Genomic DNA, 20,713 nt, shown 5'->3' on the forward strand with positions numbered 1-20,713 from the left:
ATCTGACAACATGTAATATAATGTAGTAATTCGCTACAGGCGAATCGTTCATATCAGTAGAACTATTGTTCACAAAGCGAAATACACAGATGCCGATTCTTCCGTGGGGAGACCTAACCGGGTACACTACATATTATAATACCGGGACACGCTGAACACAGCCATATTTTGTTCATCATTTCTCGAGTGAAGTGGGGTACCCATACAGCTAGTAAAATGTATATTTGAAATATTTGCAATATGAATACCGAAAAACGTCATTATCGTAGTATTATTGTATACTTATAGTACTTACGACGTACGGTGATCGACCGTATAGCTATAACAAACTGGTTCGGATTCTCCACAGCGAAGTTATTGAATTGATATAGTCTAAGCTTAGGGTACTATCATAATATTATAAATTATAATACATTTTTATGACGGACGACGATCGCCTTAGAATTTAGACCATAAGTACTACACAAGATCTGAGACGACACACGCGATGACAGTGATACCGTTTAACCGAACGTGTGCTCCCGATAATATTATAACATATTATAATATAATGTACACGCCGATACCGAGCGGTTTAGTGGCGTACGCCGTACACGTCATAATAGGATATAATTATTATCTGCGCGGAGTGAGTGCTTACGAGATAATAATTATATACGCGGTTAACGCACATGTCGACGAAAAAAAAAACAATAAATATTAAAAACCTTTTACACACGCGAATCCAATAACCGCGCGTCGCCGAGTGGTCGTTAATGTATTGCGTACGTATAACTATAACATCATTAAACGATGACATTACACGTCGCCGTCGTCAAGAGAAATTTTACATTGTGCGCTACACGTATACGGTTTCAAACTCGACATTTGTCGCGTGCGCTCCAACATATCATTATAATATATACGTAGTACAATATAGACGGTTGGTAAGTGCCCGAGTACGCGTACGCCCATTAAACGAGTAGGTACTATCGTAGAATAACGACGAGCATATAATATAATAATTTTGATTGTAACACGCTACCGCTCGTTATTGCACACGTCAAGTAGGACTGTTTATAATGTTGTAATGTTGCGCTTGTACGTATCGTCGTTTCAGGTTAATACCTAAAAGTCTAAAACACACTGCGCGCGGTAGGCGCAAAATGGCTAAATGAATATAAAGTAAGGCAACGCGCGAGACGTCATCGATTCAAATAATAATAATATCACTACGCCGCCGACTACTACCGACTCCGTGTGCTATTGGTATATATTATTATTGTGCAAGTGTAGATAAATTATACATACGGTATTATATTATTATGTACAACAACAGTGTAATGTGTATTATAATTTTGTAGAAGATAACAATAACATTATGTAGTTGTCGTTGTAGTTGACGCGGGTGTGAACTATAATGATACCTACCAACCTACTATAACAAGTATAATACGTGTGAAATACGTCACATACTGTTCTGAAAGTGACGGACGTGATAAAAAACTAAGATACCTATTTATTCCATAAGCGCTGTTCCGTTAATAAAACACGTGTCGACGCGAATTCTCCGATTTATTAATCAATTTGCTCAATTGCATCGTGCTTATTAGTAACTCGTGTTCTCATATATCTTTGGTGAGAATAAAGATTTTCTGCGGGTTATCATCAAATTGATAACAGTATGACTATTGATTATAAATACATGACGTATGACGTATACAAATATTACAACAATTTAGTACCTAAACTCTAATTAAATATTATATCCGTTTTCCTAAAGTGCGTGCTGGACGAGTATCATCGTATTATAGACACTCATTGTAAATGATGACGATTACTAGTCATTGAATCGAACACCGATTTTTTTTGCAAATTACCTATAGTCTCATTAGAAAAATACGTCTGTAGACTTAAATTAAAAGAAGAAAAATCAAATATAAAAAAGACCCCTCTTAAAAGTATAAAACTGGTACAAAATAATACAGACCCTCGTTGAGACATTAAAATATAATATTCTATTTACCGCGGGTACTACCTACGTGTTATACATAAAAATAATCGTCTACAGGAAATAAAAAAGGCGTTAGTTCCTAATATCTACTGGCCGTTATCATCGGTAATGACGGCAATCGTGTATTATCATTATCGCAATACAACGGTTTCGCGCATTCAAGATACAGCAGTTGACGAACCGATGAACGTCCGTGAAATCGCAGTTCGTAGTCGAAGCCGTCGGATAGGACGACAGGGGGTATAGGTGCACCCGGGAAAGAGGAGGCACGGTGTCCGGCGATAAGTCACCGACGCGCGTTTCCCGGCATCCCGTGGTGTGGCGAGTTCACGGGCGTCGCGCGCTCGGTTGTGGACGCGTTGGACTGTGCATGGCGGCCAGCCGACAACGGCGCCCGCCTTTTGCAATCTCGCGGCCCGACGGCTGAGACGGTGGCTGTATATATTATAAGCGGTACCGGAGTGGACAACGGTGCTCACTTGTTAACGGCACCAATAGCAGTCATAGCGATCGTTACTAACTTACGAGAGATCGACAATTAATCGTTACGTAACAATGCGACCGATTGCTTGATGGACGCGAAACGCCACGGACAACGGTGCAGTTAGAGCGAGAATGTACTAGCGTACAAAGGTGTAACGGGACAAACTGTATAAAAGTTGGCGGGCGGCGACGGAACAGCCGGCGAAGAGGCCCCGGACAACAACGATAAAAACATTAAAAGCGCTTAACGTCGAATAAAAACGTTCCGGTGTGTCCGACGTTTTACCGCCGAACGCAATCGAAGACGCATAAAAATAATATACGGTGACCGCCGATCAAAATCGCAAATGGTGTTTTGCGATCGCACAGAAACACGATGTCGGTGTCGGAGACGTCTTTGAATGCAGTGACAGTGTCTAATCGCAGTGACACGGCGGTACTGAACGAGATCCGTGTGTGCATAATATGTATCCTGACCGTATATATATATATATATATATGCGTCAAAATACTGTGGTGACATCACTGACATCGGGTCACGGACTGTGTGTGATATTAACGTCGATACGCCATTGATAACAATAATAGTAAGCGCGACGGAACGATTTAACAAGGTGACCGGCTGCGTTCGCATCACCGGCGAAGACGCGCGATTTCGGTGCGATGCGTCGTCCGGTAATAGTGAATTTGACGGGCCGTTGCTATTCATAACGAAACTAATGCGCCACCAATAACACGCGAGACTGGCTAGACGAATGGTGAATCGTCGGGGGGCCGTACATTTTACGCACCGAAACGATATATTATGGTTTTGAGTGTATATCAAACGCTCGTCACTCGATCTACACTGATTAATTTTTGATCATATGTATATCATTTATTTTTTTTGATATAAATAATAAAACTTTTAAACGATTATAATCTTAGTAAAGATTAGATATTCTTAACAAAATAGCTAGAAATTCGCGAAACATAGATTTAGTATTGTAATTTTTTCTTTATATCAATGTTTATACTTAAAAAAGTAGGTATTGTACTTAAGTAGGTATAGCTAGTTTAGTTTTCATAAAAAAATTTCGTATTCAACCCCCTCCCCCCCAGAAAAAAAAACCTTTTTACTGCGTACGTCTCTGTATAGGCCGGATCGATTGTGTGTATTTATTAAAAATTTTACATTTTAATGTACCTTCGACGGCGACCGATGCGAAGTGGAAATCGTTGCCGTGTCCGTTGTCGACGCGGACGACGTACTTGCCACAATCGTCGGCTGTAATCGAGTCGATCGTTAAACTGGACACACCGCGTTCGTTGGTTATACACAAATGTGCGTCGGACTCCAAAACTTTGCCCTGTTTACGAAATATGACTGTCAATATTATTATTATAACAATTCGAGGTTAGATATTCTATTAGATTATAATTACTATTATTCATAATATAATATGTGATCAATAGAGTTTTCAAAGTCTATTGTCCTAGTTATCGATAGATATTACTTATTTATTTGATTTTTATAAATTCACTGCAAGATACAGCAATTCTCGTCATTGACATTAAATAAAAAATTTATAAATATTATGCCTTTTTAAAATTAAAGATCCAAACAATTTTTTAGTTAATAATATTAAGTTTATTTTAGCTATAAAACATACGCAGAGCCACATTGGCTTTTGCCGATATCTATATTTATATTAATAAAAGGCTATGTTTCTGTATGTGTGCAAGCAATCTAAAGCCCATTGATTATCACACTCATGGTTCATATGTAATTCTATACTCGAGGATGTATACCTTCAAGCCAAATTTTCAAATCTGAAAGAAAAACCCACACAAAAATTTATTGGCTCTTGAAAAATGAATATTTTTTTATTTGTTTAGTGTAAATAATAATTTTATTAATTTTTTTAATTTTTATTATATTATGATCCGTTGGTGATTGATTACATAACATTAAATAGTTATATATATATATTATATATTTGGTAAAAAAAATTTCAAATGACTGCTATGTTAAAAATATGTGTAGGTAATTTATATTTAACGAAGTTTAAAAAGGTTTGAATCTACGTTTATTAAATTTTTTTATGAGCAACATCGAGCTGGTTCATCTTGTTTATTATATTATGAAATATGTTTTTTTCTTAAGTCGATATATTGATACTGTAAGCCGATATCGATATCAAGTATCAACAACAGTATTTTACTTAAATATTATGTCTTACTTAAAAATATCCGTGTTCCCTGTTTGTATATAACTAAACAGTTTATAATTAACAGACTCACCGCTCTGAGCCACTGGACGCTCGGTTCGGGATCCCCTTTGTACGACGTCTTCAAGACTACTTTGGCGCCACGCAATACGGTCGTGTCACATGGGCCGCTGAGTATGGATGCAGGAAGTGCGGCTTTGGTGTTGACCGGGGAATCACACGCAGTCTTTTCTCCGACATCCTGTAGATTGTTATTAAGTTCGATGACCATTGGCACTTGATTCTCGGACGACATTTCTATACAACGATAATAATAATAATAAATAATAGTTCGGTGTTATATTATACAGCCATTTAACAATATTTCATTATACGAAATATGTACAAACCGTTTATAACGAGTTTTCCACTAGAAACGGCCTGACCAAACGAGTTAGCCACTTTACAACTGTAAATGCCGCTGTCCTTGACAAAAGGGTCGATGATCGACAGGCCGAATTCACCGCGGTCTTCTGTCACCACGTACTCAAAGTCCGCGCAGTCGGGAACGAGCACGTCGTTTTTGAACCACAAGGCGCTCATAGGAACTGCGCCTGATAATTAAAAAACATACAATTTTAACCATGTATTATAATTTACGTTCGTAATATATTATTATTATGTAGTGTAATCTCACCTTGGAGTCTTACGGTCAACTGGACCGGTTCTCCTTCGTCGGCGGTGCGTTTAGGAACAAGACCCTCGACGAATATCGGAGGTTGTAGATACGAGTCGGTGCCCGGTTTCGTGTCAAATACACACAGTTCTGTCGAGCATCTGGTTACGCCAGACTCGCACCTCGCCACACACGTGTACACGCCTGTGTCCGCCGACTCCAAGTTCGATATTGAAAGTCTAGCTGCCAAATTGTCCAGGGACGAAGTCACCCTATCGCCGGGCTTGACTTCGACGTCATTCCTGCACAGGATATACCGTGACGATATTATGTATTTTTGGTGGAGGAGGGGGTGTGAGAAGAGAGCTCGATAGTACTATTGTATGCATTTGTCGAGAAAATGTGTAACACACAAATATTTATTATATATTGTCCATCATGCGCATTCACCCGATACAGAGAAGGATGGTTATAAATTAGTTTAAGTTAAAAAAAAATAACATACGTAATATTAACTTGCATCAATAATATTCATGAAAAGTTTAAACAGATATGGATAGAGTCACAACTGCATACAACCAAAGAGTACTGTGTAACTGTAGTATAATCTGTTACACACCTCCCATTTACATTGTACTAATTTAATATTATGTTAATATTACTACAATAATAATAATATATGATATATATTGGGAGGTACACAACTGGGTCAAGTTGTGATAATAGCTGGATTATTAGATAAAATAGTATAATACTCACTTGTACCAGGTAACATCAGACATGGAGTTTCCTCTTAAGTCACAGCTGAGTGTAAAATTTTCACCCGTACAAGCAGCTGATCCAGACTGTCTCCTGCCGTTAGACGACGAAGTGATTTGTACGTCATTTGTGATTTGATTGTGTGCTGTTGCAACATTAAAAGTTAATAATTATTACTGATCCTATAATAAAAACTACCAAAAACAATATGCATGTAATATTGCTATATTATATTATAATAAAAATTTTAAAAAACTACAGACGATAAAAACGCTCTCTGATCGTTGATAGGTACATAATATGTGATATACTGATATGTATATCTATATGCAAGTGCCTAAAGAAGGAAATAAGGTCACATCTCAGCGGTGCTTTTATCAAACGATTAGTCATGCTTAATGACCGTGGTATTGATATTTTTAAACTTCTAATTTACGTGTCGATAAGAATAATATCGTAGCAATTCTCGCGCACGACGATCGTTCGTATACTTCTCTGCATGAGTATATGTTTGAGAGATAGAGAAGATTTTTATCGGTGATTAAAAAAAATACCAAATACCGTTACACATTTTCTATAACTAGAAAACACAACTTTTAACTTTGAATCTATGTAAGTACAGTTAACAAGATTTGTTAACTACTTATCAAGAGATACAAACTTATATTAGGTATTAAAATAATATTCCACTCTCTTTTCTACTGTTAATTATTTCACGTATCTATAATATTCAAACAAATTCCATTTTCGTTTTTTTTTTTTAATTTTGTATACACGAGATATAATAGACCTATAATAACGGAAATACTAAGTTAAAGATTGTAGTACTTATTATTAATCAATCAACATTTAAAATTTATAAAACCGGTGCAAATAGGATTAAACATTAGATTCAAAATTACATATACTTAATAATTTTGTAAAACGTATCAATAGATTAAATATTTTAAAATCTGAAAAACTACTATTTGATTTTTGAATTATGTATTTACCTAGTTACATCAAAATTAAAAAAAAATATCTACTAAGTAATTTGCAGTTAAAGGGGGGCTAGGTTTAGGGAATTTTTATCACCACAGGATACTACTAGTAGATAGTACAAAAAGTCCCCAAAAATGTTTGAAAATTTATTTATAATATTTAAAAATTCAGATAATTAGAATTTGAATAAATTTATTACTAAACTAAAAAAATGGGGTAAGCGCGCCGTATGAATTAAAATATATATCTAAAACGATTATGGACATTGATGAATACTCACTCAACACTTCGAGCCGTGCTGTAGCTTGGATTTTTCCAAATTTGTTCTCGACGGTGATCCTGTAGAGACCTGCATCATCAGAAGTGACATCGCATATCTCCAACGATCGATAGTCGTCGTCTTCGCGAATTCTCATCCTGCTATTGACGCCGATAGGCTGGCCATCTTTTTCCCAAGATGACCACGGCGGTGGGTGACCTGACACACTGCACTGGAATCTAACAGTTTCGCCGATGTCTGCAATTCGGTCGTGTAGTACGGCGTAAAATTTCGGCGCACTGCTTCGCTTCAACCGTTTTGTACACCGATCGTTCGACTCACCTGCAGGTATTTAGAATTTGCATTGATTATTGAAACTTTTTAAAGAAAACAATGAATGTTTCAAGTGTTATTTTTACACTACTTAAACATGTAATAAAAAAAATAAATACTAGAATATTAGATGAAAAAGAAGTACAAATTAAATGATAATAAATTAATTTATAAATGGATTTTTCATAATTCTTCAGCTCACAATAAAGGTCGTATTTAATGTTTGTCATATATATGTCTGCAAAATAACTATCTTTCTATCTTTCTTTAAAAGAGGTACTACGCTTTTAAGAATTTTTATATAATTTTGTTAATATATTAATTATACTCATGTAAATATCATATTTTATAGGAAATAGAAATTAATGTTAATTCCATAATGTCTAATCTATCACTAGTCCAAGCTTATAGAAACTATCTCAATAATTCTCATTGATATGTGAAACATTAATTAATTTTAAACAATAATAAAGTATATAATAGTACATTTTTGAAAATTAGAAGTAATAAATTGAATATTATTCCGTACTTGAATATATTGTTAAAACGTTGCATATCTAAACCGGACTCATTAATTTACAATTTTTCTCACCTGCTAGTATTGGCGAACCAATCATGGTGTTCTGCTGTCCGTTTGACTGAGGTATTTTAGCGGTCTCTTGCGAATCTAAATCATTATTATGTGAATATCATAGTACAACATATTCGCTATTTTTGTTTAAAAATCTCACCTGACAACAATATCAGCCGCGCCGACGTCGAGTCTTGACCGAGTTCGTTGAAAGCTGTACACGTGTATAGTCCTTCGTGTAGCGGACTTACCGTGGATATTTCGAGACGAGCCGTGTCACCATCGATCAACTGAGACTTAATCTGTTTGCCTAATCTGACCAACTTGATGGGAACAAGTGGAAAAGAATCGTTGAAAAACAAATAAACAGTAATTACAATTTTATTTAAACACACGCTTATATTATATAAAATGTTATGGATATTGAATTGTTGAAATATTGTATCACGTGCAAGACTTAAGGTTATGTATACATACTTTGCCGTCTTTTTGCCATCTTATGTCCGTCTCTTGCGTGATATTCAACTTGCACTCAAACGTTACGCCGTCGTTTTCCCGGCACTCTATGTCGACCAGCCCCCGACTTATTCTCGGTAACCTTTCCACCGTTCTAGAACAACAGTGAACAGAAATAATAATATTATATGTAAAGGTAGGTCCAACAGTCAATAAATATAGTTAATAAAATAATATATTAGGTAAATAGTGACGCTACGTGATGCAACTTACGCGTGGTTGGTCCCATTTTCCATTTTTTTCTTGCAGTGTCCTGGGGAAAAAAAATTAAAATATAATTAATATGTATCGTTCAGTGACACAGTATCGCGATAGAAATGACGCGCGTACACGGAATTAAATAAGGGACAACATGTAGCGATCTCTTTTGTAATTAGGTTTGACGTACCATAATCGTATTATTTGTTATTTAAGTATTCTCGTCAAACCACGTCGTGACGTATAATAACATAACTATTAAGTTTTCTCGCGCGTTATGGCAGAGTCGCGGGTACTCGGTCGACTACGGCGTCGAGATTGTTTTACTAATTTTGAATCAGTGACGTCATGAGTACAACACGATAATAATAATAATATCGCATTTGTACGGAGTGCGTGTTGAGTGTAAAATAATGATATGGTTGTGGATATATCATGTATTATAATAGTATAATATGTATAATAACTACGGCTGACCTGTCGAGTAGACTTGGAGAGATATTAGTGCTTTGATCTGTCCATGCGGATTAGCGGCTAATAACGTGTATGTCCCCGTATGTGTCAGTTTGGCGTGAGGAATTTTCAGCTGATAACGATTTCCGTTGGATATGCACAAAAACTCAGAATTGTCTCGATAATACCCCGGCTGTGAAACAAAAAGAATAAATCACACACAATGGTTATTAACAAACATGAAATAAAAATCTTACAATATAGTTAATATTCACTATAACAAAAAAACGCAACTAAAGGTATTTAGTAAAATTAACGACGACTACGGTCCGACCAGACCTAAGGTCCACGCGTGACTGTGACCGTATTATGTTCGTTCACACAACGACGTGCATCGTACGCGGTGAACTGCCATACTAGTATGTTATTATTATGTTAGGTCGCAACTGACTATCAATATTGAAAGTAGTCATTTTACATTTTTACTATATTATTATTCATTTTTCTTCTACCGACAAACATTGGACACGGGAACATTCGGAATTTTTAATATTTTCAAATTTTATAAATATCTCATAACGGTTAATCAAAAATATTATTATATCGTATATTTTTAATTGAACGAATGAATCTTATAGGTATAATAATTAATAGCTAGGTGATTTCTAACTTATACATGTAATCTGTATATTAAATAATGCGGTAAGGTAAGAATTGAATACATTTATTTTTTCATCTACATTCTACACAAACAAACGAAATGATAATATAAGATAATAATATGATATGACAGCGTGTCGTGACAAAAATTCCAGACTGTGCATTATGTGCTATTACATTTTTGCTTATTGGCCATACATTATATATCAATATCAGCGTGGATACCACGACTATAAAAGTTTAAAAATGAAAATATTTTACGAAAAAGAATTTTTTTTTTTTTTAGTATTCACATTACCAAAGCAAAACACAAATAATATTTTTTAGTATGTTTTTGATCGCAGACAAAACAATACTGAATGCATACACGATACTGTGTATCATGATTTCTAAACATATTTTTTTTCTATCAATCTATTACGTGAATACGGATTTGTACGTAAGATTTATCTATGGTGTTTAAATCATTCACGAAACGAATCACTGGTATCCGAATGTTCCGAACACACTACACATACGAAATCGGCGAGCGATCAGTAGTCTTTTCACGTGTACGACATCGGTATAATTATTTTATTTTATTTTATATTAATATTATAAAACACTAGATAATTTCTTTATTATCATTAATTAAATTCTGTGTTATGGATATATATCTTTATTAATTATGCATGTTAGCCGGTGTGTACCAATTACTAAATTTGCAGATTGTAAACGATGTACTATATTTTAAATAATAAAAAAATATAGTGTTTATATTCTGTGTGGTAGTATTTCAATAATATATTATATTCACGCGATGACATCCAACAGGTAGCTGTAGACGTGTGGTAGGTACCTACTTACAAAATAGTAGAATACAGAAGACATGATATCCAATGCTATTATATAGGAAAACCGCAAATCGACACGCCATCATACAATGCGTAATTATAATGATGATATAATAATAATAATAATAATAATAATACAGAAATATCCTCGACGACGGTTACGAAAAACGAGTGGGCCGTGTGTCGTGTACTCGTGTGCGTTTAATCGGAGAAGAGGACGTCTTGTACGCCAATATGGACATGATATTGTGTATAATAAATAATAATATACATACAATAATGTCGCGCGCGCGCACACACAATATCGTCGCACTTTAAATATTAACTGCTATTGACTACGCGATTGTCCTTATTGTCTACACGCGACGACGCAATAATAATAATAATAATATTGATATTATAAAAGTAAAATAATACTAATAAGTGTTTTTATATAATATTCTACGATATTATCATTATATTATTACATGCGAAACGAGAAAATAATCATTTTCTGCCCACAGCAGACAACGTACCCGATGCGATATTATTACAAAAACGTTTTTCCTCTATTTTTTAGAATTTTATCTCGTCACCGTATACGTAGTTATACAGAAAAAAATGTTCCATATAACTATATGAGTCAGGTGTCCTGCAGTTAATTGTCGAGAAAGAGAGCGAGCGAGAGAGAAACAATCCGTTCTAACGGTACACGACCGAAGCGATAAGAACTGGAATAAACGTGCGCGTGTGTTGAAAACGCGCTCGGAGAACAGTAATCGAAAATTCCTCAAAGAATTTGTTCGAAAATGCTATATGCCTAACGACCAGACCTAAGCAATCGTTATTATTATGAGTATTGTTGTTGCGCGCGACGTCGGTCACGGGATGGAATGGATTTGAATATTATGTTTATCTTTATCATACAATAATAATGGCGATCTTATATAGTAATACGTCGTTATATTATTACCGTAACGGCGTAAGTACCTACATACGAGTATAATATCATATGTAAAATATGTTCGTATAAACAGCGAAATATAAATATGAACGACGCGTGTGAAATTGGCAAACAATATTCGGACAGAACGCGCGTATGGTTCTGAGCACCACTTGCGCTTAGCCGTTCGCACCGATTTGTTCTTTATATGGAGTGAAAGCCGCCTCATCCAAGGCAGACATATAATATTATCCCGGCAAACAGCAGTATGGTCGAAACGCCGCCGTAGTGGAGAAACGTTATTTTATACATGTGGTTTTTTTTTTTTTTTAGTTTGTTATTATTATTATTATCATCATCATCGTCACCATAGCCGTCATCGTTATTGTTGTTGTTGTTGTTGTTGTGGCCATGTTATCAAAAATTAGGACCTTTTCGTTTAGTAGATCGTGGTGGCGCCTTCGATCGACACCAGTCACCACAATACCATAATTGATTATATCGGCAGCAGTGCGCTTTATCACTATTGCAAGGACTCGGGAGACCATGTTCGGCAATGGCATTATTTTTAGGAATCAGTGTCGTCGAATTCTGAAGGTGTCGATGTTATAACAGAATTGTGACGATACATTGACGACACGACACGTCGTATAATACTAAAATCATCATTATTACTTATTATTATTATTATATACTATAACATGACGAACGATTGCATCAATACAACATAATAATACCTATAATAAGACCACCCGTAAGGATTTCGCGTGTGGCGTCACGTTTGTCTTATTATTTTTTTTTCGTGTTAAATAATATATTATAACACTATTATAACTCAGTTCCGTTTGATATTCGTGTCCCTGATGGTTCGATCTCAAGTTATGAATCACCACATAATATGCGCATCAGTGAGAGTGGTAATAATAATTTTACTCCGTACAGCTTTCAAACTACGATTGTACGCATCATGGGTTTTAGTGATCTTTCAGATAAAAAAATAAAACCGAAAAACCGTTATAATTATATTGGAATAAAACTATAAAAAATACTGCGTACCATTTGTATAATATTTTATGTATGCGGATGTAGTTGAGTATAGTATTATTAGCACGTATGTTAAACGAAATAAAAAAAAATTGGTACGACTACTAATGATGTGTTTTAATAAAATACCTAATTGACAGAATACTTATTATAATATTCTGTAAAACCATTTTACACATAATTATACGTTATTTATATTGATAATTATACGATGTAATATTTAAACTATTATTAATTAATAAAACTTAAATTAGGTTACTATAAAAGTAAATTAATCTTATGTAAAAATGAATCGAAAAATTATACCAATTAATAAAATATTATTACAAACATCTGGTATTCAAAGTGTATTACAAATTTGCAAAATATGCAGATATTCTATAGAATAAAACTAAAGGATTCTCAATTATCTTACTTATACTCACGCATACGAAATATAGGTCTTGATAAATGAATTTCAACCACTATAACCCTGTTTTCGTCTATGTTCGAAACATGTCTAATGAAATAAATAAATCTAAGGACACAATATTTCTTGCAATGCAGATATATTTCTTCGTAGAAAATGACACGCTTTGTGCGCTCCGATATAAGTGGCAGCCTATGTAATTAATAAAGACAGCATATACTAGGAAACAATTACTATATTTTAAGTACATATGATATACTTCGTTCACGTAAACAAAATTAAATGCTATTGACTGTTGGTCGACTAACCATAAATACAAAACGAATTAAATCGTATTTATATGATACCCGAGTATAATATTATGTGAAATGATCCATATGCTAAAATAACGAACACGAATGCTTCCGTGCTTATAATATAAACTGTAGGTGCCTTGCAAGTATTACAATGTGCAGTTTGGTAGGTAAAAATCAAACTCAATACAATATTATTATGATATAGACTAGAGAGACGATGTTCCGAAAATGTTAAACTTTAAACCGTAGTAACTAATTGTTTACATACTATTTTTCGCTATCTAATCCAAGTTGAACACTGTATATTATAGGTGGACATCAATACGTCGTTCAATAGGAACATACAATACATTTTTGTCCTTTTATTTTTTCGTAGATGGGTACAAGCCAATGTTATTGATTCATATCAATATAATAATATTAAGATAATATTATAATTTAATATTTACAGGTGCACAATGCGCATATATTATCCAATATGAATGTATTTTCTTGGCCAATTGGGTTACCTTTATTATTGTAAACTTAATCTCTCGGTAATAGTAGTTAATGATTAAGTCGGTTGTGAATTTGGTCATCTACCATGACATCTGCATGTAACAAAATATGAATCTTATTGTGCACCGTGTCGAAAAAGTTAAGTATTTGTAACTCACGATTTAAATGTACAACAATTAATTTTAAATTGTAAACATTGTATAATCCTATTTAAAAATAAAAATTTTTAAAATTACGTTCCTAGCTAATACTTAGAAATAACTAAAAACAAATTTTATACGGATATTTACCCCATTTCACATTTTTATAAACTATCTGGAGTGAAAATAAACAGTTACTAAACAGTTGCATATCATGTGACAATGTTCAAAAAATTTTAAAAAGAGTGTATTTTGATCAAAAGAAATAGTTTTAGGACGAGTAAACACTTACGATACACATCATGTAAAAAAAAAACTGTTAACTCCTAAAATTTTGACTTACGCTATGGGAATTAGACTGCAAAATTGTGTTTTGATAATGCGACGGTGCAGTCGAGCAAAGCAGATCTAAAAGCACTGAAGTCAGTCGTCAGTCACGTCAACCCATATAACTGTATACGATCTGTTGATAGATCAATCCATATGATACTTGAGGCGATTGTATAATAATTGATAAGTTTTTCTTGGCTGTTGCTTATTTGCATATGAACCACGAAAAACTTGATAAATAATTTAAGGTTTAATGGTTATGTAGTGGACTGTATTTTTACTTGTATCATAATTTAATATTGGTTATTGACAATAATAATTAATAATAAAAAAATTAAAAAATATTTTAATACTTGGAGACTGGTAAAGGTACACTCATGTGTTCACTCACAAAATGACTGTTGTACGACACATATATTATATTAAGAAAAAACGGTATAGTCCGATATGCAGATATTATAATGATAAATTAAAATATGATATCTGTATTATAGACAATAACATTTATGGTAATAATAAAATAATTGCACGCACACTGGTTTTATACATAACACATATTTACATAGGTACGTTCATTATTTACTGAACAATAATAATATTAATAATAGCGATCATTGCTCCAGGCACGAAAATTCTTGAAATCCAGTGTATAATGCGATTAAACAATATTACATCAAAATAGAATATAGCGTGGCTGACAATAATATATCACATTAAATATTAATTATTATAAACGCGATTTCATTATATGATATACACATTAAAAGAGATATTATAATTGGAATTATAATGAATACCTACTGTATAATATAATAATATATACTAAGTATACAACCCCATTAAGCTAACGATATTGTTATAAGACTTCTGTGATAGTTGGGCAGTAGTCATTCAATATATATATATATATATAATAATATGTTCTACTCATATATTATGTATGTACTTATTACAATTTATACCAATGATATACTTATTATCTTTTGAAATGTCCGACAGCGTTTTTTCTCGGCTTATACACCTACGGGATATGTTTATTATTCGCATGATTTATAACCATATATATCCACTTATATATGTCATTATCTATTATAGTAGACAATAGTATTACTTCTGTCATTTCAACACAAACTCACGACGTTAATAACCGTGTTATAATATGCCGACGATTTATATTATAATATAATAAGTAATAACACTGTAGGCATAAGTTTCAATTACGTTTTGGAATATTTAGATTATCGGAACCAATATAACAAAAATTAACTTTTGGGACAGTAAAAAAAATATTTCACCGAAGGTGTCTATTATAATATTATATAGGTACTATAATATCATCCATATATTGGTGAATACTTTCGAATTTCGTTAACATAATGTTCAATAATTTTACAAAAAAAAAAAAAAAACAGATAAAAATTGGATGATAGATAAAGTACTTAATTAAATACAAAAATTCAACCAACTACGTTATGATTAACTCATTTTTTATGATAACATACGTTACATGCCGTCAACGCAGTAAAATATTCAAAATAGGAAATGGTAATACGAATGTGTGGTGTACGACGGTACGGAGGTTTATAATAACGTGCGTTTAACAATAAAATATAGTCAATATAGACATGTACATAGAAACTCGTATAAACATATCGATAAACTATTTATTTCAGGTTTGTGGATGCTGGATATGGAGCGGAATAAGATGCCGAAATCGACGAAAGGTTAGATACAACGCGCAGCTGTAGCTGCTTAATGCGTTTTGTTGTAGGTATATCGATTTATATTTTATGAAATCCGTTAGTAGGTTTACTACGATATATATATTTGTATTTATTATATAGGTAACTATCTTAGATATTGGCGGGGCAAACAGTGAGAGATTTCGGTTTATGACGATCGGGTTTTGATGTTCGTGCGACTTTTTAGTCGACGCCGATCGACCGACTGACGGATGGACGACAGAGACCTGTCGAACGGGTAACGATGTATCGGCCTTGCAAGGACGCGAGCACGCGTGATGACTAATGCATATAATTTATTATAAAATCGTCATCGGGCAGTGGGTACTGCGCGCACTTGTATACTGTACGACGAGCAATAAATCGTCGAAAACCGTCGGGTTCGGTTAGGTAACAAAGCGCGGCGGCATCTCAGGTAATGTTCATAAATCGCGAGATTTCAGAGTGACGCTGTGACGATCGATAAAAGGACACCGCGGTATCAATACAGTGTTGTTATTATTATTATTATTATTATAAAATATCTATACACAACAGTTGAAGTTCTCGTCGATGACCTGCTCGGAGTACCGCGGCGATCCGTACGATATTTTGCAACACATTTATTTTCGGCACCAGTTTGTCCAAATAAGGACGTATAGAGAAAAAAAAATATGATACCCGTGCGAGACGGCGATCGTTGCCTGTCTTATTTAATATTTGTATACGCCATACTTACTAATATATATATATAAAATGGATTCGGTTATTATATATAATAATTTACATATTTTGAATCATTGTCGAAATATAATATACATGGCCGAATCACGTGGTTTACGGCGTCTCGTTCAGATAAAATGATATTTTATATTACCCATTGATCCTACCCCCTCGCATCACCCACCACTATAATGTTGAAACCGTTAAGAAATAATAAGCTGCTCGTAACGTAACCGTTGTAATGATTATTTTGTATATGCCTACATTAATACATTATTGTACATATTAAGACCCGAATTTATTGTTATCGTATAAAAGTATAAGTATTAAAGTACCTAGTACAGTCTAGTATACCAGAGTAATAATGACGTGGGATAAACAATCTAATGGTATATACCTAATTATTACATATTTGAGTGTAAACTCTGTGTATAATGGACACACACTCAAACTCAATGCCCCACGACGGCGTCAACGATGACATGTCAGATAACGTTTTTTTAAAAAAAAATTCCATTCATTTAAAAAACGACACAATATTGATGCTGATAGAAATATCTGACCTGCGCATGATTTTACAGTCGTAATATTATTATTATTATTATTATTATTATTATTATTATTTATAATTAAATCATGTTCTTCATAAAAACTCATCATTGATGTGACCAAAAGTCGTCAGGCATAAAGTCCCGATTGACAGATAAAGTTCAATTATCATTAATGGATATGTTTTGGTATAGGCAAGCGTACGGCATACCAGGTATACCTGGTATACCTGGTATGCCGCATAATATTATAAAAGATCGCCCGCAGTATCTCCAGACGCCAGTGTAGTAATAAACAATAAATTATTGTGTGTGCGTTCGTAACACAACAGCGGTATGACATTTTATAGCATAACGTGATTTATCTTAAGTAAACACCTAATGAAAACACTTGCAATACGCACAGCAGTAATAACGACAAAAACGTAATCGTCTTTTACTTAAAACGTCCGTTTTAAAACAGTGCCACCTATACGAGGAGCGTTAAAATAATATTGAAAATGGGTGTACCTATGACTTACTCCGTTTTCGTTTCCAGAAATAGTAAAAAGAAAAAAAAACCGAATGCTTACGAGGTACGTCATCCGGTGCCGAAATTATGTATATTTCGGTATAATAAGACCATAAAACCGAAACCATCGATTTCCAAATATATCAGACGAACGACATACCATGTATAGTATATTGTAGTTGATCGCGCCATCGTGGCGAGAGCATAATAAAAATACAATAATAACAGCAAATAAATAGGCTTTAAAATACAGCGTTGAGCTCACAGACGGTTTTGGAAACTTTTTCGAAAGTATAGCACACATACATCGAATAGTACATACACCAGTTCAATGCCACGCGTGCTTACTTCATTGTGTGCAATAATATGTATAATCATTTACGTATTATATACACCTATATAATATACACACATTCGCGATGTATTTATCCTCACGTCGTTTATATTTCGCTAAGGTACGAAAATATAATAACGGCTATTCAACGTCCGAATCGTTAAATTGAATAATTTCGGCTAGTAGGTCACATTTTTATTTTTTTTCATAAACAAACTTACAATGTCAAACCGTGCCGGCAGTGACGGCAACACACGCGGCTTATTTTTCAGCGTTATCTTTTTAAGTATAAAAATGGTTTTTTTTTTTTTTTACTTCACATTATATTATGTCCAATCAAGGATTTGCTGTAGTCTTACCATAACGAAAAACATTAATACGTTGTGGGATAGTTTATTTTTTTTACTCTGCGACTATTATTATTACAACGTTCAACGGTCTCACGATAAGTGCCGACAAGGTCAGGCACACACGTATGTATATAATATTGTCGTATAACATATAGTAATACGGATTCACTTAATCGCAACTGAAACGGGTTAACTATGCAGCGGTCTGCGATGAATATCGCCGCGTCCATAAATCATCGGTCAATCATATATATATATATAAATATACGTGTACTATAGACGTGAATATAAAACCGTTTAAAAATATACAATATTATATATATATATATAGTTCACGTGAACGTGGTTATTGTTAAACAAACACGGGACGAGCCGGAAGGTACTTACCTAATTTGTGTATGACATGGATGTTAACTATAATGTTATATATAGGGTGGATCATCAAACATAATCACCCTTTTTTTCTTCAATAATACAATATTCAAAATATATTTAAGACCATGATTAAATTATCGACATTTATCAGCGGACAATTTTAAAGTATCAAAAACAATATTCAAACAAATAGTTTTTAAGTTACTAAATTAGGTGTACTAATGTGCTTAGGACTATGATAATGGGTTTATAAGATATGGGTGGTATGGTAATTTGAAAATTTTAGTTGTTTAACATTTATAATTAGAACCAAATAACCAATATTACATATATTTTATATGTTTTTAATAACTATTTTTAAGGACTTAAAATAATCAAACTCGTCAAAATATGGAATTAAGTACATCAAAAAAAAAAAAAATATGTATATTATTCATTAAATAATTTAAAATCAAAAATAGGTTCTTAATTGAAAAACTGAAGTTTATAATAATATTCAATCATACCAAAAACAAACAACTCCGTTTTACGAATTATATTTATTTTTAGTTACTTGCAGTATAATGGCACAAGAAAAGTGTTAGGTATTATTACGCAATGCAATTTTTTATTTTAATATTTAATTAATCATATGGTTTACTTTTTTAGATAAAAAATCATGAAAACGGATATTTTCTTCGACGAATATAGTTACCGATTGATTAGAATAAAATTGCGTTCGCGTGCCTGCATGTCATACGCTCCACTTAACAGACACTGCAGCAGATTAAATTGTAGCCACTGTACTAACTACTAGTGCATTGTTGCGATCGACTATAAACAAAACCTTTGTTATAATAATGAATATAAATACTTTATTACTGCGTATATTGCTATTAATTAAACCTTAAATAAATATATATTTGTATATTTTTTTAATAATAAATAATATAACATTCTTCACGTGTCAAAATTATTCTTTATTTTCTAAATGAATACGCTAAATATAGCCGACAGCATATAATGTATTATATTATTATAATTTCATTCAAAATATGTGCTATTATTGAATAATATATATATCTACCATTCTAACATAACTGTGATAATAGTTTCCATATACTCGCGTAATGATAAAATATAAAATAATTATTCCAATGCCAACAGACATACATGACCTATATAATATAACGGAGTAATTAAATAATAGATTTTTAATTGAACAACTTCGTCAATATCTTTCCATACAAAATATAATTTAATAAATATATAATATAATATTAATATAAAATATTGGTTCAATAGACATCAAAAGAATTTATTATTTAAGTATATTTCAAATTATACGTTTTAAATGTTTTGATACTCGACAAAATATTATAGAATAATACATTTTTAATCACCATTATTATCATAAACATTAAACACATTACCAATAATGCATATTCATAATGAACCATCGGAGTTGTTGACATAAAAAAACATAGTTAAAACGTAAATTATAGTAATTATTTCCAAAATAAAACGTTTTGATAAGAATAGTTGTAATAACCTATCAATATTACTTCTAAATGTAATTTATGAAATTAATAAATATTAAACTTATTGTGTTTAATGTTCAGAAAATTT

At 33.0% G+C, this 20,713-nt stretch overlaps 1 protein-coding gene across 5 annotated transcripts in view; it reads right to left on the reverse strand.

The window, feature by feature from the left end:
* LOC113550868 overlaps window positions 1–20,713 on the reverse strand; it is a 103,780-nt gene that overhangs the window by 9,167 nt on the left and 73,900 nt on the right. For all 5 annotated transcript variants that reach the window (XM_026952800.1, XM_026952797.1, XM_026952798.1 and 2 more), the window contains exons 25-35: window positions 9,436–9,604; window positions 8,974–9,013; window positions 8,722–8,854; window positions 8,405–8,567; window positions 8,266–8,340; window positions 7,362–7,682; window positions 6,101–6,245; window positions 5,363–5,643; window positions 5,076–5,279; window positions 4,760–4,983; window positions 3,663–3,825 (exon numbers count right to left, since the gene is read on the reverse strand). In XM_026952800.1, the coding sequence (XP_026808601.1) occupies window positions 3,663–3,825; window positions 4,760–4,983; window positions 5,076–5,279; window positions 5,363–5,643; window positions 6,101–6,245; window positions 7,362–7,682; window positions 8,266–8,340; window positions 8,405–8,567; window positions 8,722–8,854; window positions 8,974–9,013; window positions 9,436–9,604 (1,918 nt within the window). The remainder of the gene's footprint in view (window positions 1–3,662; window positions 3,826–4,759; window positions 4,984–5,075; window positions 5,280–5,362; window positions 5,644–6,100; window positions 6,246–7,361; window positions 7,683–8,265; window positions 8,341–8,404; window positions 8,568–8,721; window positions 8,855–8,973; window positions 9,014–9,435; window positions 9,605–20,713) is intronic.

The sequence above is a fragment of the Rhopalosiphum maidis genome, chromosome 2, assembly GCF_003676215.2.
Source record: "Rhopalosiphum maidis isolate BTI-1 chromosome 2, ASM367621v3, whole genome shotgun sequence".
Classification (NCBI taxonomy): domain Eukaryota; kingdom Metazoa; phylum Arthropoda; class Insecta; order Hemiptera; family Aphididae; genus Rhopalosiphum; species Rhopalosiphum maidis.